Here is a 26579-nt window from a genome sequence, read left to right on the forward strand (position 1 = left end):
ACATCGGGAATGCACAGCCCTCTTGAGAATGGCCTTTTTTCACTGAATGATCAGAAATACTCTAATGTAGACATTCGGGCAACATAAGCAAATTACTATCTTTCTCCAGTTACACAAACAAAAGGCTCCTCTGCTGACCAAGTGGTTATGACTCAAATGGATGAATAACTTCTACTGGACATCTTTTAGCATAATGTACGAAATCTGTATTATCTCATTTTCAAAAGGTACAAAAGCTCCGTTCAATGCCAACAGAAGCTGTGGCTGATGAACACGAAATCCAAGTCATTTACAGGCAAGCACGCTAAATTCTTCTTACCACCTTTAAAGCACTATTACTGCAAAACAACACACACAAAAAAAACCCTGTACAGTTTTAGCCAATTTACTCAGCATCAGCAAAAGGAATACATGTGACGCAGTTTTTTCCAGTACAGGAACCTAATGCTCAACCTCACAGCAGACAGTTTTTTCTTACCAATGAAATGACCTAGAAAAGCAGCATGCCAGCTACTTATCAGTAGTGCTATGTAACTATTTAAACAGGGAGTGATGAATACCATATCTAATCAAAACTGCTGCAGGACTTTAAAACAGCAAGATCTATTTGCACAAACTGGTATTTAACTGGAGAAGACTAGGATATCAATGCTTTCGGGAAATACACTGAACTCTGAGGGCAAGTAATGAATTTGCTTTGAAGGCTCTTCTAAAAAATGTTACCAGAACACTACAAATGACTCCATGTGAGTCACCTAATAGACTGATTCAATAGTGACTAAAAAGGAAGGATACTGTCTGCTTGCAGAGTTGCTTCTTAGGGTATCTCGAAGTCTCAGTACTGAAAAAGGGGCAATTTCTTTCCTCTGAGTACCAGCCCAATTCTCTTCAGTTCAAGACCTGACCGAAGAAGCAGGCAAGAGAGCTCTGTAGCCCAAAGCAGGACCGCACACAGAGCACTGATCTTCCATGGCCAGGGGAGCGCAGTGGCCCACTATTCCCACGGACACACAGTAATAGAAAAAAGATTGAGAACAATTAGAAAATGGCACTGTTCTGTCTACTTTGTAACATTACTTCAGGACGTAAAGGGTATCTTTTAACCCTCTGTATTTGTTGAATGGTCTCTCGTGTAGCTGTTGGGATCATTCTAACAGATGATTCTTCTTTCCCATCTTGGATGGCCAAGCTCAGACACCAGTCACTTCATTTTTGAGTGTTTACGCTCCGGGGGATGTTCACATCCCCTAAACACACAGGCATCCACCTTCAGTGCCACATTAGACAGGGGATCTTGAGAGCAGGGAGACTCATCAAAAAGGCCGATTCAAACACGTAAATGAGAAGTTTTTCTTTTTTCAGCTGACTATACAGAGATTCTCAGCATTTCATCTGGCACCTAAATAACATGCCCACTGTTATCCTGTACTTTAAAGCACTCTCTTGAGTAAAGACAAATAAAGACAGTAAAGATCTGCACATACACTGAAAAGATGCTTGCGCTGGCACAGACCTCACCCCTTGCAGGCTGTGTTTTAGCTTACTTCTAACATGCAGACACCGCGCACCACACTCATTCAGCAGCATGCGTCAGACCTGCTATACGAGCGTGGTGCCTCTGTCACGTCTGCACAGTAGGACTGATGCTTTCTAAAAATCTTGGGCTCACTGCACACATACACTGTATAGCTAAGGCTGCCAAGGTGCTGCTTGACGGTGCTGGAGTTTTGGATCTGTGATAACCTGGTCAGAATTATTTCCCCTGAACAAATACAAGAAAGCCCCAAATTCTACTCAAACTTTATGGTGAGGATGAGGGAAACAAACAAACAAAAAAAAAAAACATCACCAACCCACACACACAAAAAAAAAGCCCAACAAAAAAAACCCCAACAACAACCAAAAAGGACTTTTCCAGAGGAACCCCAGAGAAATGGCAACCCCCCCCTTGCAAACAATCTCTGGGCCGGAGTCAGAGGTAGGATCCCATCCTCCAGGCTCAACCATAAACCTGTTTCGTTCACTACGTAATTTCTAACATCTCCAGCAAATTAAGGAGGAATTTTGCAGCCTGCTTTAACCATGCAGCCCTGATTCAATTTCATTCTTTGTGCTGAATGAAACGACTGCTCTTGGGGAAAAAGTGCTGCTGGTGAGTCATCACGGACTGCATCCTCACACGTACTAGGGGAACAGAGAAAAGCAAAAGGAGGTTTCTTAGGCAACCTGTATTCTGCAACTTCCCAACGTTTGAGCATTTGAATTCTAATGTTTTTTTAACATAAGAAATAATACTGTTTCGTGGATTTTTTTAAAGACATAGTTTCTGTCACTTAAAATTTAAACTTCTGAACCAATTGCAATGACTGTGGGTTTGTAGCCTAGCAGTATTCTGAGACAGCTGACTGTAAAGAACGGAACGGTAAAGCGGTAAGTTTCGAGTAAGCATTATCTTCTAGTTAGAAAGATTGTATCAAACTCTGCTCCCTCTTCTTCCCACCCCACCCAGGGGCGTTGCTTTACTGGGTGCACGTCTTTTGCTGTTGGAAAGCAATGGAGAAAATGAGAGAGTTTCGCCCGCAGCTTTCAGCTACTTACAACTGGAGGTGTTTCCCAATACCTTCTCATTTCCTCCTTCTCTTTGAAAAACAAAGAAAACAAGAAAAGGAGGCCATCTGTTGTAGGTAAAATCATGTCTTAAATTAATAAAAAGACACAAGACAAAACCACTGATTATAAGGTGCTGTGCTTCTGCACATTCACTACTGAGATCGGGAAAGTCAGGATCTTGGAGCACCAGAAAGGAGGCTGCAAGGAAGGTTTCCTGGTAAGAAGTAACATTCTTGGAAAGAATAAGGGGCTGGAGAAGCAGATGAAGATCGTGGAAGGAGGGATGATCCTGGAGCTCAGCGAGCTGCTCAGAAGCCAATGCCAAAGGCTGCCCAGGGACACTGACCAGTGGGACGCGAGACTGGTGACTGCGAGCAGCTGCGCAGCACAAATACAACTTTCTGCCCAGCCCTCGGGACAGCAGTGATCTCCCTGCTGGGAAGGGAACCGGAGGCTACGTGAACCTAACACTGCTGGCGACGAGGGGAGAAGAGCAGGTAAGTGCATGAAATGATAAGGTAGGATAAAAGCTCAAATCTTCTTGGTTCTTATTTAAGACCCACTATCCAGATCTGCGATGGGCTGTCATTCACGCTGTCTCCCCTGGGACCAAACCCCCCTTATCAATATAAATAACTCTCCCAGCACGTTAAAGTTGTATACACTGGCTGCATCTACTCTGAAACCCAGTTCACTATCCCATGCCTGGTGACTAGGGGAGTAAGACCTGCATTCTCACCCCTGTTTTCCTGTAGGGTAGGAAGGAAATCTTTTCTTGGAAGGAAATCTTTCCGAAGGTGCTCAGAGCCAGAGGAAGTTACAGGATGCTCCACTGTCTCTCCCCAGACGATGATCAAGGGACCAGGACTGGAGAAGCAGGATGCATCCGAGAGCATGCTTGTCCTCCAGTGTGCATACAACTAGAATTTATCAATTTTATCTGTATAAATTATTTTAATAACCAGGATATTTTCAATTCAACAAGTAGTATTCAGGAATACACAGAAAAGTATTTGGCATTTGAAAACTATCTGTGCAAATACTTATTCAAACTATCTTCACTTACTCTTCATCGATGCTGAAATCCACTTCATCCTGCTGAAATGCTGAATTGTCCAATTCTTTACTTAAACAACATATGCATTGAAAGCTTCTTAAAAAACAAACAAACAAAAAACCAAAAAAAAAACCCCAAACAACAACTCATAACAAAAGACCACCCCTAGACTCCATACTTTCCCCGCAGTTATAACCAAAAGACCTCAGGATAAGAAAGGATAAATGTAAGCAGCTCTGCTAGTCTGACCCAGTCAAATGTACTTTTCACTAAACAGCATACAAAGCATAATCAATACTTTTAGCCCAAATCAACAAAATATTTAAGAATGTACTTCAATCATTTTCTTGATTACAGCTATTTTCTTAAATCTAGCTTAATGCTGTCAGGTTTGCTAGCAGTTTTTGAAACTGTTACTTCATTTTCTTTGAATATACTGCTGTACTTCAGTTTTCAATGCAATTTGGATCATGAGAAATGTCTTCTATTTTAATAGTCATGATCTGAATCATTATCAATTAACCAGTTAAGCCACAAAATGCTGACTACTTGATTTCCCCCATCATTGTAATTTCCATCTTAGAGGAGGAATTCAGTTAAACACAAGAGAGATTTCTGTAATACAAGATTATAGACTACTACAAGAACAACCACCGGTTTACAGTCTTTAATGCCTCGATAATTTTCAAAACTGCATGTCTGCATTTTCAAAACCAGAAAGTACCAGAGAGAGAGAGAGAGAGAGAGATCAACTAAGTAACAATTTAAAAAAAAACAAAAAAAACCCCAAAAAACCCAAACTGTCACTGTCCACAGGAACCATGTCTAGTCACGTTTTCAGTCAGTCAGTCAGCTAGCTGAGGGTCATGTCATTATTTAGTTTCTGTAGAAAAAACACAAGTACAAAAATAGTATCAAAAAGCAACATACCTATTTTAAAATATATATATATTATAAAACAATTGTTACAACAGCATATAGATAAGAATTTTAATGTATTTAGAAGAATGATATTAAAATTTTACATATGCTTCTCTCGCATTTAAAGAAGTACCTCTTTTTCTGAGCAGTGTGTGAAAGCCAGCAATTTTTCTGCAGTATACTGTTGATACAAAATATAGTTAACTTTTTTTTTTTTTAGCTCTGGAGTATATTTCAACTATGATACAATAACTTTTTAAAAAACATTTTTGCACAGAAATAAATCATTATAAATATACATGTTAAACTCCAGGATTTTAATAAAGTTTTAACTAAAAAAATGAATGCAAATCAAATCGGTGATGCAGGACTTTTTCGCAACAAGAATAATAAATGACAACAATAACCAAGTATTTCATGACAGAATAAACGTTTTTGAACTTAGTAACTAATTATTTAAAAACACCACCAAACATTTTCAGAAGGGGAAAAATGCAATTAATCAGTTTGCTGTGGGTTAAAGCCAACCAGCAATGATTATTAAGAGCCACAGAATCCATACCTAGCTACCTGTGTTTTGCATTTCTAATATGGTGCTAGTTAGCAGATCTGCTTTCTAAGGACTACCTGAAAGCTCCGTGGAAAAGTGTTTGGGGTGGATTTTGGGCATTTTTTTGTTTGTTTGTGGGGTGGTGGTATTTAAATAGAACTACTAGGCTGCAATGAAGAGATTAATCGGAGTTCCACAATACATTCTTCTGAAAGATACCAAATTCTTTCCTTCCTCTTCTAATTTTGAGTGATACAATTTACACAACAGGCATCAGACAATTGCAGTGAAGTTCTCATTAAATACTCAAAGCAATGCAAAAACCTGAGTGGAGAGCACAAGCCGGTCAACACCAAGAACATTAAGATAGCTTCTGCTTTTAGCAACTGCCTACAAGCAGACACTGGAGTTGTCTTCTCAAGCCTGTATATATATATATACTGACTCAAAGCAAGATGGTTTGAAGTGATTATGTCAACCATTAATACTTACTTAGCTTAAGAGGGGAGAACCTCACCCAAAAAAAACTTACATTACAACTTAAAGAAGTTAAGAGAACCTTATTGGTCTGTATTTCCATCATTTTTCTGCTACTTTTAACTACTCATATAAACAATTGAATTTTCATTGACTTGTAGGAGAGCCAGAGCCTGCAAAATTCATTAGATGGATTAGTTTAGAAAATTAATACACATGTATTCAAATGCTCCTGATAAACAAACGTCGTCATAATATTTCAATTGATAGTAGACTGTGCTTATGATCAGTTTACATTACAAGAACATCATCAGTAGGATACCATTACCATAAAACATTTTTAAGAAACGATTTTGTGAATTATATTAAAAAAGATGATTTATGTAACAAAAATATTATCAGGGAAAAAACTTCAAAAAGTCAGATAAAAACTACATTGAAATAATAAACAATTTATTTAAATTGAATTAGTCAATTTAATTAAATTTATTTTCATATAGATTCTATTGAATTCACAGATCTTATCACGGATTTTAATCAGAAAACCTTGTATAGAAAGTACTATTGCAGAAATCCAGTCACCTTGTTAGAGATAAAAGGCAAGCAATACAACAGGACTTTAGAAAGGATTTTATTTAAGAGGCAATGACTTCCTTAAGTGAAAACTCACAGAAGTTTTAGCTAAGAAGATTATTTCCTCCAGCTAAAATTCAAAAAGAGCAAAAGTTAATATTCTCACATCTTAAAAAAAAAAAAAAAAAAAGGTACTATTTCAGAAGTAGAGAGAATTTCATCCCCTTTCACAGGCACAATTTAAAGTTTTAATTGAAAGCAAAATATAAGCCTCTAAACTACTGCAAAACTTGTTTGTCAGTCAGTCCAATGCAGAGTCACACAGTGGTAAGCTTGACTTAAATGGGCAAGCCCTTTTGAAAAGGAGCACAGATGGAATCTTTCGTTTTATGTACCATTTCGTTCCAATTTGAGAAACTGGCTAAAGAACAAACAGAGAGCAAGTAATTTTGTCTGTCTATCCTAAGAAGAGATAGATGCTAAGACAACCTGCTAAGAGACTCAGAATCAGGAACCTGATGTTCAGGATGGAACAAGATGTAACACAGTAAATTTAGAAAGCTCTTCTACCTGTGTTATTGCACGGACGCAGCAGATGAAAGGCTAACCAAAGGGGAAATACTCAGCAGTCATCTGCACCAGAATTACAGGTAATCTGTCCAAGACAGATTTAGGGTGTCCGTCTTTGAACGGACTAAAACTAGTACTCTTTATTATTTGAAAATTTACAGAAATGCAAAAACCTAGGAAAGTCCAAAAAGCTCTGCTGTAAGTTTGCATGTGTACAGATTATTCTTCAAATATGACTTTAGTTCTCCAGTTTTCTAATTAGGTAAAATGGCACAACAGCAAATGTGTATGTCTTATCCTCACCTTATAATGGAGTTCAGGTTTCTAAATAGTCAATAATAGGTATATATTAGAATTTTCAAACAAAATTTATATTATAAAGTAAGTTTTAGGCTTTTGAAAATCCCATTTGGTGACCAACTGCACCTTTTTTCAGCTGGAGACCTTAAATAACCTTCTCAAAAAATCACACTGGAAAAATGTGTGCTTATGTATGTGTGCACACGTGTGTGTGTGAATAAAAAAAAAATCAGTTTTAGATTGAGAATCAGAAGAGAACCTCCCAGTCTTCTTACTCTTATCTTACTTTTTCTTTCTTTGTTTTTAAGAAAGGGTAAATCATGTTTCTAATTTTGGATGTATATCACAGCTACACTTTTCTAGTAAAAAGTAGTCAAGGTATCACACTACACTTTACATCATAGTTTTTCATGTAGTGACCAAAAGGCTGGCCTTTTGTTATTGGAAGTAAAAGTCACATTAAAAACAAATAAAACCTTTGTACAAAGATAAGAGCACGGGTACAAGTTACTTAAAATTGCATTCACCAGAGCTGCTGATTAAAAAAAGTTTCAAATGAGTTTTAGCTACAATTCCATGCAGGAAAAGAATGCTAGAAATCAATTTTTTTAAAAAACAAGTTGTGTATAAAAACTAAGGCCACCTTTAGTAACTGCTGCTTATCAAAAGAACAACATGAAAGTCCTTCCGAAAAAAGGAGGAAAAGAACACTGTGGGCAAAATCTTTTTCGGTCTTTGCAGCTCCCAGGTCACAAAGGGTATCTACGTAAAGAAAGGTACAAGGAGTGAAGCTTAGAAGTAAAATATTGAGGCGAGGAGAGTCAGGATTTCATGTGATGTTTTCTGAATGAGTTAAAGCAAAACTGCATGTCCCCTATGAAGATAATACGGCTACTGGAATTATTTGGAAGCTACAGTAATATTTGGGAGTTATTTTAGAATAGAAAACAGGGCTTAGCCTTTCCTTCCCCAACTATATTTCTCTTTTGGTAATAGTCCTAATGTTAAAAAAATAAAAAATTTTTTTAAAAATTCTATAATTTGAATCAAACCAATATTCTAAAAGAACAAGTGAATTTTGGTCCCTGAAGTCTATAAAACCTCCCCAGGAGCTCAGCCAGCCTTCATAGGCCATAAGCATCAACTAATACATTCTCAAACGAATTATCTTAAACATACACCTCAACCCCACCACAACAGGCTCTGCAATATTTTCTTCGCTATCACACATTCCAGCTACACCTGATTTCCGAGACTCCAGATGACCCAAATATCGCAAACCTTCGGTTTAACCTTGTCCTTTTTCATTTACCTCTTCCCTCCTCTGCCCTTCAAGGACTAAACTCTGCATCTTTACCCAACACCATTGTGAGGGCATGTGTTTTTAATGAAAGAAAGACACACACGAGCTGATCTCAGTTCCACTGTTTATTTTTGCATACTCTCTTCAATGTTAACTGATACTCTTATGTACATAAAGTGAATATTTCTATGCACATCCAGATTGATGTTAATCAACTGGTTCATATTTGTTCAAAAATTATAAAAATAGATTTTTACTAAAATGAAGTGTATGTGTGCATATATAAGCATACACATACCCATACATACATATATATATGTATACACACACATATATCACAAATTAAATTTCAAGTTATTAGCTAAAAATAGATTTGAAGTTTATCATTACATGTTCATATCTAACTTCAAAATACTTTGCCTATCACTATTTCAAGTAGTTGAACTTCAGTTTAAGTAACAGCTCGGACTGGGTACTCACCTGCTCAGTAAGTTCTCTGACGTTTGTTAGATTCTTCTGTAGGCGAGTCTGCCAACCTTACTTTAAGCCTGACCCCATTCACAATCTTGCCATGTAACGCAGTTATGGCATCACTGGCACTTGCTCTGTCTGCAAATTTTGCGTAGCCCACGTTTTTTCCAGCCACAAGGTAAACTTTTATCAAGTGTCCAAAACGACTTGGGGGGGGTGGGGAGAAAAACAAAGAAAACAAAAGATAATTTACAGGGTTTGCTGCAATATAGATACATATTATCCAATCTGAAGCACTCCCCTCTTCTGAAACTCCCAATTTTCATATTCCCTTCTCGAGAATTCCAGGCAGGAATAGAAATAAAACCAAAAGTCCGTAGGCAATGTTTTCTATGTAATATTACAATAGAACCACAAGCACCAGTGATTTACCTAAAAGAATACATAAAGCTAATCAATACCATAGTCCCCAAACACTAAATGGCACTCAAAAAAAACCACAAACAACAAAAAACCCCAAACAAACCAAGAACACGCACACACACAAGCCAGCAGGTAATTCAGAGGCTAAACTTGCATCTCACTTAAATGAACTTGCTCAGTTGCGATTCATCTTTGAAAAGGTCTCCCTGAAATGACACAGAAAGCAAGCACTAAAGCTTTATGGAATACCCCAGATTTCTAAGTCCTCGGGAGATTCCTAGACAGCTCCTTAAAAAACATTTTAAAAAAAATACATAAAGTCTGCTTGCTTCATACTGAAGTTACACAAGTGCCAAGACTAGGGTGCATAGCCTTTTTCTTCTCCAGCATCTGAGTAAGAAAATCCAGTATATAAAATAGGTACAGTTTTAAATTCCACACAAGTGCACATTGTTTCTTTTCCTCTCCTGGTGCTTTGAAAATATTTTGGCTTTCCAAAGATTTATTGCAAATGCCAGCTATTAGAAAAGGGAAATGTCTTTTTCTTCATGAGTATACTAAAAATAAATAGCAAAATACTGGAGAACAGCTGAACTATAGATTTGTTTTAAAGATGGCAAAAATTGCCTCTCAAGTCTTTGCTCCCCGTAGGGAAGTAGTGTGAAAGGATGGTTGAAATAGTGTCAGTAAGATGCAAGCCATCAAAATGTCTCAGGATATACCAGAAAAAAACCTCCCTATACTTACTCCCTTAAATTGCTGTGGAAATTTATCAAAATACTTAAATTCCCTATAGAAATATGTAGAAAATACCAAATAAATTAGGCTGTAAGAATGAGAAGTACCACCTTTTTTGCTTAAAAAAGGTTAAGAAACTAGACATTTTACTTCAGGTTATGCTAATTGATAATAAAACTGCTGTACTGATGACATTGCATCTATGCTTCAAGGTGAATTCCATTACACACTTGTTTCAAAAAGCAACTGTTACCTACCGATCACTTATTACTTATTGATCACTGTGCACTACCTTTTCTGGAAAGCGTTTTCATGATAACAATCTTTATTTTCAACATTTATTTTAAATATTTCGTGGTTATTTTTTTCATCAGAGAACACTTCTTTGTAAACGGAGTCTTACCAGAACACATCCTCCAATACATTTACAGGTAAAGGATGGGGATGAAAAAGTATGAAAAGCCTTTCCTTCACAGAAGTGTCAGGTGGAACTTTTTTTTTGTGCGGTGGAAGTATGGCATCTGTTTGGGGCTGAAGTAACTGTGAGCCAGAAGTTCCTCCAAATGCCTGCTGAGACAGGGGAAAAAAAATGCAAGTATAAATTAACCAAGAGGGAGGAAAGTAATTTTTACCTTATTACCATTTTTGTTCCTATCACAGGACATAAACAGGCTCTACCAGTTCTCATCTTAATTTGTTTACTTTGGTTACTTCATTAAATTAAACAATAAATCTAAGTAAGGTCAGACACCTTTAAACAATAAAACTGTAATAAAACTGTACAAACCAACCAGAGGTACATCTTAAAAATGTAGCATCTAAAGCAGTTACAGAAGAAAGCGAGCAGTGTTCTTTATTGACATATCTGAAGTTTCTTAGAACAATTCAGAAGAATATTAACTGTATCCATTATATAAACTTACAGGAGGTGTCCTATATTGCTGAACAATTGCATTGTTATTCCGCAACACTGATGACACATGTGCTGTTACCAGCTGTGTTGCCATTTTTCTGATGAGGCTGCAAGCAGAAGTGATAATAAACTATTTTAAAGAAAGAGGTAATTTACAATAATCTTACTTTCAGATGTGCATTAAGACTTATTTTCTCTTGCTGAATTTATCTCTGGAGATCTGTAAACTCATGTAGATAACAAAAGTCAGGCTTTCGTGACACTCTAGACATGATCTGGAAGCATGCATGCTAGCTGCAACTCACTGAAAACACTCATACATTTCTACATATAGTGATACAAAACTCTTTGCTTTTTTTAATACTCTAGGGGAAAAAAGGCAAAAAAAATATTAACTCTACAGAGCCCAGTACATTTTGTGAAAGGTGCCTAAAGGGCAGAAGGGACAGAAAAATGTCACCTGTTTCAATAAAGAGCACAGAGATCCAAGTCAGAAATCAGAATATTATCACATAAGAGTTTATTTCCAGCTCTCATTTTCCAGTAATTTTTCTTTGTTCTGTTGCAGAATAAGAAAAAACAACTGCACTTTTTGCATAGATTCACAGCCCATGTTGTAGGACCATGAAATAGTAGGAATTATTGAAGAATGAAGGAAATTGTTTGCAAGAAGGATGGTTGCAAAGAATTTTTTTTTTTTTTTTTTAGTTTAGATCAGGCACGCACTTCTGAAGTGAATCTCCCCATTGTCCCTCCTTACTGTCCTCATTCATATCCCAGAAAAAGTTTGACATGAACTAGATTCCTTTAGGCTGACACTAAGCCAAAATATTCACTGCAGGAGCATACCTAAGCCGCTCCAACTTGTAATGGGCATTCAAATCACAGGAACAGATTAGAGGTGGTCAAAGTAAAACCTGACGATCCCCGTACAGTGGGGATATCAGATCCTCAGCACCCAACAGTTTTACTCTACATGTGTGCTTCACAAGGCTACTATTTGCAGTACTGCAAAAACAACCAAGAGATCAAGTAGATAAATCTGTTTTTAATACAAAAACCTCATAAAAAACACATTCCAGCCTTGTTACATATTACAGAGACATTTACGAAGATTCTTGCCAAATTCAAGATTTTCAAATGTATCTTAAGAATACATATTTTAATCTTTTCTTTATCAAAGGCTAGTAAGTTTCAAAAGGCTTATTCTAAACCATTAAAAAAAAAATAAAACCAAGACACCTAAACTTCAGAAAATACTATCTACAAGTATGAAACAACATCACAGTGACACTGCTGTTACTTCTTATATTAAAAATTTATTTATTTATTTTAAAATTTTGCTCTCCAGAACACAACTTACAACTTTCTATCTCTATGTATTGGTACTTACTCTGAGCTATCACTCCCGTCTTCTAGGAAAATGACAGTTAATCGATTTCCAGGAGGATACTCAAAACCATGTAATTTATACTTGGCATATATAGCTGACGCAGCAGTACTGTACTGAATCACAGCATACCCTACAAATACAGTGCACACAGTTTCAGTATGATATGGGTAAATCCTAAGAACAAACTACACTCACATAAAGCAACATGATTAAACTGCACGTTAGTCATGGATGATATGAAATTCTTAAGTCTGTTTACCACACATCATTACTTAATAGCAACATCAGTAATATTTGCGAAGAAAACTTCAGAATTAACTAGGGACAGATCAGCTGTATTTATGCTAACTTGAAAAGCTGGTAATAAAGCAAGGCAAGTGAAAACATGTCTTCTTCCCTAATCCTGAATTAGAAACAAAAACATATACAGTTTCATTTTAAAATGCAATTATCCCATCAACAGCGGATCTCAAGTACCGTAAAGTTACAATGTAACTCTCTGAATCATTTCCATTTCAAGCTTCTTGGAGAAGAGACCTCTTCAACATTTTTCTCAGCAACAGCAAAACAACCAGACTGAAACCAAAACAATCCATCCAATACAAAACATGATTTGTTTTGGAATGATTTAATCCAGTTTACTCACGTCAGCTTCTACACACAGACACACCACCACCACCACCCTCCCCCCCACTTCAAGACAAAAACTCAAAAGATCTGTTTAAAGAACATTTAAACTATGTCTTATAATTTTTGAAACTTTTTCCCCATTTATTCTGCCCAAAACTACTAACTTAATTTGACCAAATACCAATTCTCATGGTTCTGATTCTGTCCTTCTTGAGATTCTATTACCTGAAAAAGGTATTTAAGGCTACCTGTAAACAAAGGTCCAAAGAAAACAATTTTGGGGTTTATGCATCAGTGATAAGCAGCAACCATTGATACATAAAACACTCATTCTTTCCAACAAGTGTGCTATATTTTGCAATACAAATAACTGAAGTGCAATTGAAAGGCATTTTCTTCATAGAAAGAAAAAAAAAAAAAAAATCTTTTATACTTTTACTTACCACTATTGGTATGAGGATCTCGCTGAACATCACAATATTCCAGTCCTGGGACTAGATCAAAGAGGGCGAACAGCTGCTCTTGGACAAAGGGAAGCCGTGATACCACTGACAGACGTTTGGAGACTGACTCTTGAATTCTGCTCTCATTTTTTTCAAAACTACAAAACTCTGGCTGCCCACCTCAAGAATCAACATAAAAATAAATAATTCAAGTCATCACACTAGCATGCCTTCATTTCATACATATTTTTCATTCAACTTTTAAAAGTAATCTAAGTCAATTATATACTAAAGGCAACCCATTTATTTCACCAATGGAGGTCACAAAATAATTGACCAACTAGAGCAAAGCGAGCCATAACAATATAGAAATGAAATGCCTGGCTTGTTTCTAACTCCAACATCCAATCTACTACTTAAGTATTGATCTAAGCCTCCACTAGCTTCCCTTCTTCCAAACTGCATTCTTACTTTGTGACCGTACCCAAGACCACAAATCATTTTTAGCATAAAAAGCTATGACTTACAAAAGGGAAGTGTATTTCCTCTTGGTTCTTGCCTTGTGTTATTACTATAATAATCGTGTTCAAAAGACTCAGATGACTTATTTTTAGGTTCAGCCAAAATCGCCCTGTAGCCTGAAAGAAACAACCACACATACAGCAACACCTCAGCACATCTAAATTATCTGACCAGATCTGCATTCTCCAAGTACTATATTTAGAAACATATTATTCAGGAAACCCAGTAAGTGCTGGCTTTAGGAAAATAACTGATCTGTAACTCTTGAAGTCTGTCATAATAATTGTGTGAAAGTTAACAACTTCCACATAGAACTACTGCCAGTCACAAGCAACACACAACAGAGCCTACGTGCTGTGAGAGTGACTGAGCACTGGCACAGGTTGCCCAGAGAGCTTGTGGAGTCTCTGTCCTTGGAGATAGTCAAAAGCCATCTGAACATGGTCCAGGGCAACCACGGTGCCCAGGTCACCCTGCTTGAGCAGAGGGGTTGGGCAAGATGACCTCCAGAGGTCCCTTCCAACTTCGACCGTTCCGTGATACTCGGCAGGATTCAGAGACACTCCAGAGGCAATCACCTGAACTTCATGCTATCACAGCAGTTTATGTATGTTTTGCACTGAACTAGGTTTTTCTTTTATGAAAGAAATAAGTATTACTCTCAGGCTATCCAACCAATTTCATTTTAACCTCACAGCAAAAAGGAAATAAAATTCAACTGCTAAGTAATCTCAGACTCATATTCCTATGCAAGAGTTGTCACAAATATAATTTTTGTAGAACCACTTATGATAGATATGATGTAGAACCACCATGTATATTACTGGAGGAAAAAAAAAAAAACCACACAAGAACAACAAAAAATCAACCACACCCACACAACAAGTTGCTTCATATTTGTTATTATGCAAACACTGAAGAGGAGGTTGGGCTGGAAGGCTGCTGTTAGGTTTCCCCAAAAGCCTTTCTTTTCCTGGATAAGCAAGCCCAGTTCCCTCCATCTCTCCTCATAAGTCTTGTGCTTCAGCCCCTGACCACCTTGGTGACCTTCCACCGGACTCATTCCAATTCATTAATATCTTTTTGGTACTAGAGCATAAATCACAAACAGTTGGTCATAGAGCATACAATGTCTTTTCTTCTGTAACAGATTAATCGTGACATTAAACAAACAAACAAAACCCCAAACTTCAATTAGGATGAATTTGTTCTTAAATAATCGCAACAGAATCCCTATGGATTATCCAACCTATTTTTATATATAAATTCATTTTATATAAAATATATTTGATTAAAAATGCACATTCCCAGGGATACATTAAAAATCAGGTTTTCCTGTGCATGAAACCTACATTACAGGCCAATAATAATGCATCAAAGAAAACTCTGTATCCATTTCTACACTCTTTCCACTGATCTTACTTGCAGTTTAGTCCTGCAAGAATGTAATCAGGTGATTGTTCTCAGTGAATGTTAATACTACTTTTTATTCACAATAGAACTTTGTCTCAAGATGTGTCTACATCATAAATAATTTACCTGCAAACAAAACTAAAAATTAAAGGTACATCAAAGACGATACACACTTATTGTGAAAAACTTGAAAGAATTCAGTCAGATTCTTACTTCGATCACACTCTTCAATTGCTCGGGCAGCTTGCGATGGTTTTAAATACCTCACATAGCCCAAACCTTTACTTTCTCCAGTAGTCTTGTTTTTAATAATGCTGCAATATTCAATGTCTCCATACATCTAGAACAATTAAAAAGCATATTAATTTACAATATTTGAAAATGCATTAAAGTTCCATGCGTTAAGCCCTTCTGATAAATTAAGACAAAGGCAATTTAAAGTAACAATTAACAAATAGCAAATCAGTACCTTAAACTTTTCTCGCAGATCTTCCTCTGTATAGGATTTTGGTATCATAACAAAGATTCGTGTCAGCTCCTCATCTTCAACATCTCGGTGGCTTCCAGAAGCTCTTGACTGTGCAATAAATACCTAATGAAATAATTACATAGACATTAATTACTGGAGAAAGGGTCTTAACCATATATCAACAAGCAAGAAAAATAGTTTGTTTTAACAAGCCTTTGTATTTACCTTTTCACATAAGCTAGCTTTCCTAATATGGGAAAAAAGAACATCTCTGATCATAGATGCATCTGTGACAAAAGACCTACAAATATAATACACCCCAAATGGTGTCCCAAACAGGACAGAGGCCAGCAGAAGTTCTCACTGGAGGTAATGAAGAATGGTCAGGAATATCAAAGCCTGGTTCACCAGCACTGCCAATGTCACAGGTGGCATGTGAAGCAGCAAAAAACGCATTACTGCAACAGGCCTAGTATAGCAGTAGTAACAAAAAATAAGCAAGCAAACAAACAAACGAAAAAGCCTGACAGCTTATTAAAACCTTGCTACTGCAGTTCACTGCTCAGCTGGGCCTAAGTCTGCAGGTCTAGTGCTCTATGAAGGATCATAGCTTCTCACATCTGTAACTGTTAAAATCCTTTTTAATTATCGAAATAAATTTCATCTCGGAAGTGCAACCCAGAGGACAACGAGGTGAAAAAAACCACAAACAACAAACCAACCAACCAACCAAATAAGAAAAAATACGAACAACCTTCAAAGTAAGCCTCTCATGCAAAAGCAGCAACTGATTTCACAGAGCTCTTAAATTATTTTTCTAATAGTCAAGCAGGGGAGTAAGGAATACAACTCTGATCTTCTGGCTTCTAATGACAAGTTCTTCAGAAAAGATTGTACTGACTCAATTGCTTTTTCAAACAAAACGCATGGACTCTTCTTTCACTGTTCAAAGTCATTCATATCTTCTCAGTACTTGGGGAATACGAAAACACTTCAAGAGGCTGAAAGCTGCCAGCGAGTTCCACAGATTAAAAACAAACATAATTGTTTTGAAAGAAGTGCGCACAAGATACAAAACCAATATAAAATATACTTGCAAAGCCGGCTCTATTTATCCACAATGATCTTGCTTACAACACTTAAAATATACGGTCTTAGAATATTTCACAGATTCCCTCAAGGTTTTGGGTTTTTTGTGGTTTTGTTGTTTGTTTTTTGTTTTTTGTTTTTTTTTTTTTTTTTTTTAAAAAGGAAAAAGAACAGGAAAAGAAAAGGAAAAGCTAGTTTCCAGGTACTGCATTTTCCCCAGGCCTGTTGCAGCTTATGCCACGCGTGGGAACTTCAGGCAAGGGTGGGACCCACTGCAGCTCCTCCTGAAGAGCACCGCCAGCCCGAAACCGCCCCGGGTTTGACCCAAAAGGGTGACAACATCAGCATCAGTCCGTCTGGAGGGAAGGCCGCACGGAGCGGTCTGACGCCCCCCGCGGCGGCTCGCCGCCTGCCGCCCAGCGAGGCGGGCCGCTCGCTGCGGGTTTTGCGGGGCTGCTCCAGGCGGGCCTCCGCCACGGGCTGTCCCCGCAGCCCGACCCCGCTGAGGGGCCTCCCGTCGCCCCCGCGGAGGCCAACGCCTCCTTCGAGCGGCAAGCTCGGGGCGCGGCGGCCGAGGCCTGCCGCCCTGCGGGGCCGCCATGCTGGGAAGGGAGCGGCGGACAGCCCGCCGGGCCCCGCTCCGCGGCAGGCAGGGGGCGGCGCGGCCCGGCGGCGGTACCTTGATCGGCTTGGTGTCGGGGAGCAGGCTGCGGCCGTGCATCTCCTCCATGGCCCGGCAGGCCTGCGAGCTGCGGGCGAACTTGATGAAGGCGATGCCGCGGGACTCGTTGGTGCGCTTGTCCCGCAGGAGCCAGATGTTCTGGATGTCCCCGAAGGGGGCGAAGCGCTCCCGGATCAGCGCCTCCCCGGTGTCCTTGCCCAGCACCACGAAGACGCGGCTGTTGGGCGGCTCGTCCAGGCACTCGGCCGAGAGGCGGAAGCCGCTGCCCTCCTCCATAGCGGGGCCCCCGGACTCCCGGGCCGCCGGGGACCGCTGGCTTTTCTCGGAGGCCGGCGGGGAACGGCCGCAGCGCCCTTTCCGCCGGGGAGACAACATGCCCGCCTCCTCCGCGCCGGCCGCGCCCCTCCCGCCTCCCCGCGCCCAGTCAGGGCCGCGGCCTCGCCCGCGGCGGGCGGGGCTCCCCGGCCGCCCCACGCCGGGCTTCAGCGTCCGGCCTGCGGGTGCGGGGCAGCGTCGCCGTCAGCCGGCCTGCGCGGCGCGCCCCGCTGCCCGGCGAGAGGGGCTGTGCGGCAGGCGCGCCTCCGGGCCTGCCCGGGGCACCGGCGTGCCTGCCCTGGAGGAGACGGGCGCCCGCTCCCCGGAGCGGCAGCGGGCGGGTGGGAAGGACTGAGCGGGAACGAGCCGAGGGTTGCTGCCGAGGAGGGGCGCTCCCGGGCTCCCCCTCTCCCCTGGCAGCGCCCGGCCGGGGGCGGTGTCACAGAGCCACCCAACGGGAGGAACCTGCGGAGGTGGGGAGCCAGGCCCCTGCCCGGGCCGGGCCACCGAGAGCCGGCTGCCCCGGGCCGTGTCCGGGCGGCTTCTGGATGTCTCCAAGGAGGGAGGCTCCGCAGCCTCCGCGGGCAACCCGTGCCAATGCCCAGTCGCCCTCACTGGAAAGAAGCGCTTCAGGTTCAGTTTGTGCCCGTTGCCTCTGGTCCCGTCACTGAGCACCACTGAGAAGAGTCTGGATCCATTTTCTTCATTCCATCCCTACACACTGATGAGATCCCCCTGAGCCTTCTCTCCTCTGGGATAAACAGTCCCAGCTCTCTCAGCCTTTCCTCACAGGAGAGATGCTCCAGTCCCCTAGTCATCTTTGTGACCCTTCGCTGGACTCTCTCCAGTACGTCCATGTCTCTCATAGTGGGGAGCCCAGAGGTGGACACGGTATTGCAGGTGTGGCCTCACCAGTCCTGCGTAGAGGGGAAGGGTCATCTCCCTTGTCCTGCTGGTGATACTCCTCCTAAGGTGGCCCAGGATATCGGTAGCCGTCTTTGCCACAGGGCACATTGCTGGCTCATGTTAACCTTGGTGTCCACCACAACGCCCAAGTCCTTTTCTGCAAAGCTGCTTTCAGCCGGCCACCTCCCAGCATGTACTGGTGCATGGGGCTCTCCCTCCCCAAGTGCAGGACCCTGCACTTCCCCTTGTTAAACTTCTTGGTGCTCCTGTCAGGCCGTTCTCCAGCCTGTTGGGTACATCTGGATGGCAGCGTGACCCTCTGGTACATCAACCACTCCTCCCAGTTTTGTACTCTGTGTCAATATTTCCCTAACATACTCACTTCTGCTGCAATAATTTATTTATTTTTAAAGGGCCTCTTTCAACCAGAGGCTTACTATACTACATGGTGACCCACCTCCTTTGAAACAGCACTAGTGTCATAAAGAGAGAGTTCCTCCATGAAGAAACCATTTTCAAGGCCTTTGCTCATATACGCAACAGCGGAGCTTAATGTGCATCTTGTGAACTCTCAGGAGACAGAGGCCCAGGGAACTTGATCTATTTCACGTGAAACAAACACTAAAAATATCCAGGGAAAAATAACTATCTGTAGGAAAATAAGCAGACAGCTAACAAAACGTGAAGAATACAATGTTATTATAAAGTCCATCACATCTTTAATAGTTGGATTAAACAATAAAGGATTCCTCAGCTGAATACAGGAGCTGTCAGTGCCCTAGGGTTGTAGCGGCCCCGACCACTGCACGCTGAGGGGTCAGTGATCCACAGTACGGTTACCCTGGGCAGGCGCTGGCTGGGGCTGTGCCAGGCTGTGCTGCAGGTACAGCCTGGCCTTCAGGCCGTGCCGTGCTGTGCGCATCCCTCTGCCACGGGATAAACGCAGCCAGCTCGTCCTTACAGAGGAGCAGCTCCCACTCAGTACTGGCGATTACACCTCCTGCCCATCCTTGCCTTTACCTAACAGCGCAGCAAGAAGGTGTCATGAGAGCATCGTTTCTGTTTTGACTGTAATGATAGAGTTGTTTCCTTGTAAGATAATGTCGTGGTTTAACCCCAGCCAGCAACTCAGCACCACGCAGCCGCTCGCTCACTCCCCCCCAGTGGGATGGGGGAGAGAATCAGAAGGGTAAAAGGGAGAAAACTCGTGGGTTGAGATAAGAACAGTTTAATAATTGAAGTAAAATAAATTAGAACAGTTAAATAGGCAAAGCAAAAACCGTGCACGCAAACAAAACAGAACAAGGAATTCATTCACTACTTCCCATCGGCAGGCAGGTGTTCAGCCATCTCCAGGAAAGCAGGGCTCCATCACGCGTAATGGTTACTTGGGAAGACAAACGCCATCATGCCCAATGTCCCCCTCCTTCCTTCTTCTTCCCCCAGCTTATATATACTGAGCATGATGTCATATGGTATGGAATAGCCCTTGGGCCAGTCTGGGCCAGCTGTCCTGGCTGTGCCCCCTCCCAGCTTCTTGTGCACCCGGCAGAGCATGGGCAGTTGAAAAGTCCTTTACCACTGTGAGCACCACTTAGCACCTATTTAGAGACAGCTTAGCACTACTTAGCAAGAACCAAAGCATCAGTGTATCATCGACATTGTTCTCATCCTAAACCCAAAACACAGCCCCCATACCGGCTACCAAGACGAAAGTTAACTCTATCCCAGCTGAAACCAGGACAGATAATCTTATAAAAGCTTGAAAGACCGAAAGGAGGGAATCTCTGCTGTGGAGGAGGCTTGCACGGCATGCTCTGTGTGGGCCCGTGGCCCGCTCAATGCTACACCACCTGGGTCTCCCACCATCTAATGGGACGTGAGATCATCTGTGCTATTCTCTTCTGTTAGCATTGTAAATAAATAGCATTGTAGATGATACTTTACAGAGTCTAAGTGCCGTTCTTACTAGGATCAGAATGGACCAACACCTGGTACAAAATGAGGTTAAATGAAGAAATCGGCATTGGGGTGCTTGTATTCTTTCTATTGTTTTCCACAAGTGAATTAAAGATGCAGAAATCCCCCCTCTCTTTCACACACGCAGATGTAGTTTTCAAGCTCATGTCAGCGAAGTTTTGTGGAGGCAAGGTCTGGCGATCTGAAGATCTGGAGGAGGCAGTATTTTGAGCACTGCACAGTCCTGGCAGTGGCCTTGGAAGCAGCATTTTTGTAGGGGTTAAACAGTGTCCTGTTTTGGGAGTGTAATGTAGAAGGTCGATGAGTATTTTCAGAGGAACATACTTTGGATATAGTAGTAGGGTTTGGTTCCATGTAAAGGAGTATTTCAGAAAATCTAGTAAGCTCTTTCTTTGCACACCAGTGGGAAGTCTTTAGAGGAAAGCAAGGTTATGATTCAACACATCAGGAGCACTGTTTCAGGGCTGAAAGATGGTGCCCCTTCCAGCACTGAACACTGCACTCATTTTTTCCCAACTCCCAGCACCATTTTTTCCTGGCACTGCAGAATGGAGCCGTGATGGGGCAGCAACGCCACTCAGATCGAAAAGCAAGCATTTTGGCATGGGGAAGGTGCCCACAGAGGGAGGGCGGCACTGCCTGGGGCGCCATGACAGTCATGTGCATGTCCCCGGCCATTGGGGTTCCCCCAGCCGTTGGGGCCATTGGCACAGCGAAAGAAGGGCACGATGCTTAATCCCACCCCATGGGCCTGCAACGCACCCATCAGGACAGAATGTGCTCGCTGATGGCCAAGTGTGGAGCTGCGGCGGGTGGCTCGCCAGGCGGAGGAGGGGTGGCCGGTGCCCGGGTGTCACCGGGGAGCAGCGGGGCAGTCTTGCCTTTCGTGCCCTCTGAGGACCAAACGGTGCTCAACTCTCCATCATTCCCCAGCGGACACAGGCCCGAGGGCAGCCTCGCAGGCACCTTTCCCCTCTGTCCAGGCTGTTGCCTCTGGAAATCCCCCTTATCATGAACATGTCCCAACAGGCACTGGAGGAGTTGAATTCTACAATTCTGGAGACATTCCAGGTAGCACTGCGACCTGCAGGGAAATCCTGAGGTGCTGCTGTATTTTAGATTGGCCTTTTAGACAAAAGTGTGTTGACCTGTACCCTTACCATCGAAGCAGCTCTAGAAGAGCAATCAAGAAACTTAAAGCTACCTTAACCTCCAAAGATAAGAATAACAAATTCTGTAATTCTGCACCTCTCAGAGATGCAGGAAAAACAAAAAACCAAAAAAATAAAAAAAAAAGGCACTTTTTCCTAATTGTAAATTGGGTAACTTAAAAAAATTTAATTAATGATCATCAGCAACCAGATCATGTTAAGAAATCGTGCAGCTTGACAGAGTCTTACCCAAACTTACCTTCACAATTAAGTCGGGGTCAAATTTTCATTACTTTGAGACACATTACTTTTTATTACTGTGCAAGACAGAAATATTTTATAAAACTGTAGAAGGAGATAATAAATGTGACCAACAAGAGTGAACTTTTCTTTAATATTGTTCAAATTTCCTTGGGTTTTTTTTAGGTTTTTTACAAAGATCAAGATGGGTGATGTTGAAAAAGGCAAGATCTTTATTCAGAAATGTTCTCAGTGCCACACAGTTGAAAAAGGTGGACAGCACAAGACAGGACCAAATCTTTGGGGTTTATTTGGCCGCAGAACAGGACAAGCTGCAGGATTTTCTTACTCAGATGTGAACAAGAACAAAGGTAAAACTAAGAGGTGACATGGATGAGGTGCAGTGTTGGAGGGGACATACATGAAAAAAAACTTTTTTCTTTAGAGGTACAATAGAAAGCGTTACTCGCAAGGAGTTACTCTCACAACTGTCTACTTTGCATTACTGCAGATGAATCTGAACTATAATTTCAGAAACAAAAATCCTCAGTCCCTACATTAAAAAGAAATTTTACCAATATTCAGCACACCAGGTCAGAAGGTATATAGCTTTCCCAGAACTTTGTAATATCAATGGGCAGATTTTAATTTCTGTTTCTTAAGAATGCTTTTAGATTGTTTGCTGCTCACTACCCTCTGCTGGCATCGTGGTGTGCTGCAGTTGTTTTGCTCAGAACCCTTGACTAACTACCATCACCTGCTAATAAGCTATGACTTGCCTTGTGTTTTTCATACAGACAGTCTTGAAAAGCAGTGGAACATCTACAAATGGAAAGTAATTCTGTGTGGGTTTCATTGGTTTTGTTTATATTATTTGAATATAAATTATATTATTTCAATCAAGCTATTAATTACAAATACAGTCTGGTTTTTTATTCTGGTTACTAAGGTGCTTTAGAATTGGCCGACTTCTTTATTTTTCTGTGATTTCTAGGAAATGTTTTGTGACATTCACTTTATACTGGGACTTCATATAAAACATCATCAGCATATATTAACTATTTTTTCTCATTAAAAATTTAGTGAACAAATCATACAGATGTTAGTACAAATTTTTAAAAGAAAGCCAACAAAGTGGTATCTAAATCCACTTGAGGCAATGGGAAGAGTCAACTCTGGAGGACAGAAGAGAAACTTGAACATGTCGTTATGGGTATTTCAGTAGTCTTCAGTACAACAGCAGGCTTCTGTTGACAGAGACAGGTTTTAGCAGAGCTGGAAGGAAACACTAATGGTTTTTCAACTTCTGTCAAGAGATTCCAGGAGCTGGCCGCTGACAGCCCTTTTTCTAATGCCCTTCAATGGAGGACAGCCTTGATGAATTTCATGTCAATCTGTAGATTCTCATTTTCAACAACTGTATGAAATTAAAGTTGGATCTTCTGGATACTGGAATTGCAAAGATACTTACATTGTTTAAAAGTACTAAGTAGCTGTATGTGAAATGGTGCAAAGAACTGCAACTCTCCATGATGCAAAAAGGATTTATATTTGACTTATTAAAGTGACACAAAAAAATGGTATACCTTGTGCATTTTATATTATGTACCATTTATGCTGACATTCCTCTTGGATTCTAGGCACATTATGTTCAGGAGCATCACACCTTTGATTTGAGACCATTGATATTTTCATAAATATATGATGTTGGGCCAGCCTTGTATTTTACTATGTTTTTTGTTTTTCAGGAATTGTCTGGAGTGAGAATACACTGATGGAGTATTTGGAAAACCCTAAGAAATACATTCCTCGTACAAAAATGAATTTTGCTGGAATTAAAAAGCAGAATGAAAGAGCTGATCTTATTGCATACTTGAAAAAAAGCAACTTCATGAAACACTGCTGCAGCAGCTGTAAAGTCAGTGAAAAATGTTCTGAATTTTTACTAGCTCCTATGTCAAGTTTTAGTATTTTGATGTTAATTATTCATTAGGGACTAGCCTTAGCAAAATCAAATAAGGCTATGTTTTAAGATGCTATGCCCTAATAAACAACATTGGGAGGTGAGCATTATTTATATTGTGTTACATATTTCATAGACCTTTGTGGAGTGTACTGTAGAAATACTGTTCCTTTCTGTAAGGAGATCTGAGAGCCCAATTCTGCAACTAGTTATTCAAACACCCACTAAAGCTATTATTCAATTGTGGCTATGTAAATAAGAAAGTGCCTGTAAGTATTAGAACTGACAATGTAATGAAGTTTTTTCTTTCAGAAAAAAAAACCTCAGCATTATCATCTGTGAAGGAAAGTACTGTACGCTGTAGATAACAAAACATGACCTTACATTAAAAGAACACTAAATAAGGATGATGGAAGCCTAATATCAAGAATATCAGATATTTTCAGGGGGCAAGTAACCTTTCAGTAGTGATGTTGACCTAAAAGAATCTTGAGGAGATACCTGAATACCCATGACCTTTTTGGTTTAAAAATATAACCCCACTCATTGTATTGTTAGTGTTCCTTTGTGTATTAAAAAACGATAATCATCTACTGGTCATTTTTCAGAGTTGTGGATTTTTTTCTCCATTTGAGGCTAATATATTAAGGTATCCTTGTCCTCTAACATGCAGAATGAATGAGGGCTAACTAGCTCAAGCAAATGATAGTAGTAGATATTTTCACCAACAGTAGAGGATTGATGAAGGTGATTAAAGTCCTCCTAAAACTGCCTCACGAATCTCAACCACTTGAACTGTGATTTACAATTCAATACTCTGCTTACACAAATGTGATAGATTAAAACATACTTCACTCAACCAAGGTTTCCTTATGTCACTGCAGAAGGGAGCATTAGTACAAAACTGATCTGCTATAGCATCTATTCCCAGGTACTCATTTTATCTGTATTGTTCCAATGCTTACCCACCAGGGGCTTTAACTGATTGTCCTACAGTGCTCCAAAGAGCTGAACGGCTGTGTTTAAGTAAGGGAATAAGCAGGAGTCGGGTAAGAAGTTCTGTGACACAACTGGATGAGTACTTGCTTTTTAAACTTTGTGCTGTAGCTATAAGATACTTCCCCCTTTCAGTTTAATAGTTGGGACCTGTTCTGTTGACTGTTTACACAATTAAAGCATCCGCCTGAATGACAAAAATTTTTTCGAGTGCTTTTCTCAACTGCATTTTGAAGAGTGCTATGCCACTGCCTTTCTGAACAGAGAAACACACTCCGCCTGAGAAATGCACTAACATTTCTCCTTGTGATTCTTTTAGGGCATCTCTGTGTGTTTGTACCCGAGCAGACCAGGTGAGACTGGCTAAAGCCCGCCTTGCTGTCTGAGTTGGCACTGTGCATCCACACCGATAAAAGGTGCATCACACATAAGATGAATCAGATACAAGCTGCCTGTACCTCACTGCAGCTTACCTGTAGAATTACGAAGGCAGCACAATCCCATGGAGCTGACAAAATCCATTTGCCTTTTTGGCCCTCCCATGAAAGGCTGCAAGTAATCTATCTCAGACCCATATATGAAGCTGCAGCCCAGCATGTGGTGCACGTGGTTTACTCACCCTGCAAACAGAGGTATAGTTTGATGTGTGCCAGGACATGGACAGACCCAAGTTTTCTCCTAACACCCACTGATGCTCAGCAGGCCAGGTTTCTGAGGCAGGATTTACCATGACAGCATGTCAAAAGGCTGCTCAAGTTACAGAACAGACAAACCGCTGTGATCATCTTTGTCACGTTTCATCTTTAAAAAAGAGGATTATAGTTTACACACAGATTTGGGGGCTGCATAGTTCTTTACAACTAAGGAGCTACGGTAAATTGTTCACTATGTATTTTATGCAATGGAGACAACTGCAGTTTTACTTCCTTCTGTCTTGAATCTGCCATTTGAGAGATTGTCAATATGCAGATGTTTGCTGTAATCAAAGCCCATGCATAAAACCCCCAGTAAATAAACTAAAGATGCCACAAGACTGTTTGAAGAAATGGTAAGGGAAGAACTTGTTTATACCCAGGCTTCGGGAAACACTAAATCGCTCTAAGTGTTTACATACAGAACTGCTACACAGTAACCATTTTGTTGTAAACACTGGTGTGAGCACTGAGACCAAACCTTACTATAGCGAGATGGTAAAAATTATTTATATACAGCTATTTCACTTGTATGCAGATGCCCAAGGACCTTGCTTGCGAGCTCGGGGTACGGGCCTGGCAGGCCTTCAGCGGCTCATGCCATTTCTTTGTCTAAGTGGAGTGTTTGCGCCAGCATTGCAAAAACGCAAATGCCACTGGAAAGGCCAAGCAGCAATTAGCGGCTGCGGGCAAGCGGGTGCCCTTCGCGGGCGACGGTGACGCAAACGCCGGCGACCGCCAGCAGCCGAGGACGGTTCAGCGGCAGCACAGGCCGCAGCGTGCAGATGC

The 26579-nt window shown here is 40.9% G+C and overlaps 1 protein-coding gene across 3 annotated transcripts; it reads right to left on the reverse strand.

Moving 5' to 3' along the window:
* Positions 1–3806: 3806 nt before the first annotated feature.
* Positions 3807–17922, reverse strand: RBM45 (RNA binding motif protein 45; the record flags this gene model as incomplete). Of its 3 annotated transcripts, none has more annotated exons than XM_082314729.1 (10): positions 3807–4550; positions 8842–9038; positions 10397–10563; positions 10917–11013; positions 12300–12429; positions 13373–13552; positions 13900–14010; positions 15521–15647; positions 15777–15899; positions 17545–17922. In XM_082314729.1, the coding sequence occupies 9 exons, from the start codon at positions 17920–17922 to the stop codon at positions 8846–8848; spliced, it is 1506 nt and encodes a 501-aa protein (XP_082170855.1). In that variant the 3' UTR covers positions 3807–4550; positions 8842–8845. The 3 variants fall into 3 exon arrangements, with proteins under 3 accessions (XP_082170855.1, XP_082170857.1, XP_082170856.1); XM_082314731.1 differs by having other exon boundaries at positions 10397–10560; positions 17545–17875; XM_082314730.1 differs by lacking the exon at positions 3807–4550 and adding an exon at positions 7696–7820.
* Positions 17923–26579: the final 8657 nt, after the last annotated feature.

Source organism: Platalea leucorodia (assembly GCF_965183815.1).
Source record: "Platalea leucorodia genome assembly, chromosome: 5".
In the NCBI taxonomy this organism is placed as follows: Eukaryota; Metazoa; Chordata; class Aves; order Pelecaniformes; family Threskiornithidae; genus Platalea; species Platalea leucorodia.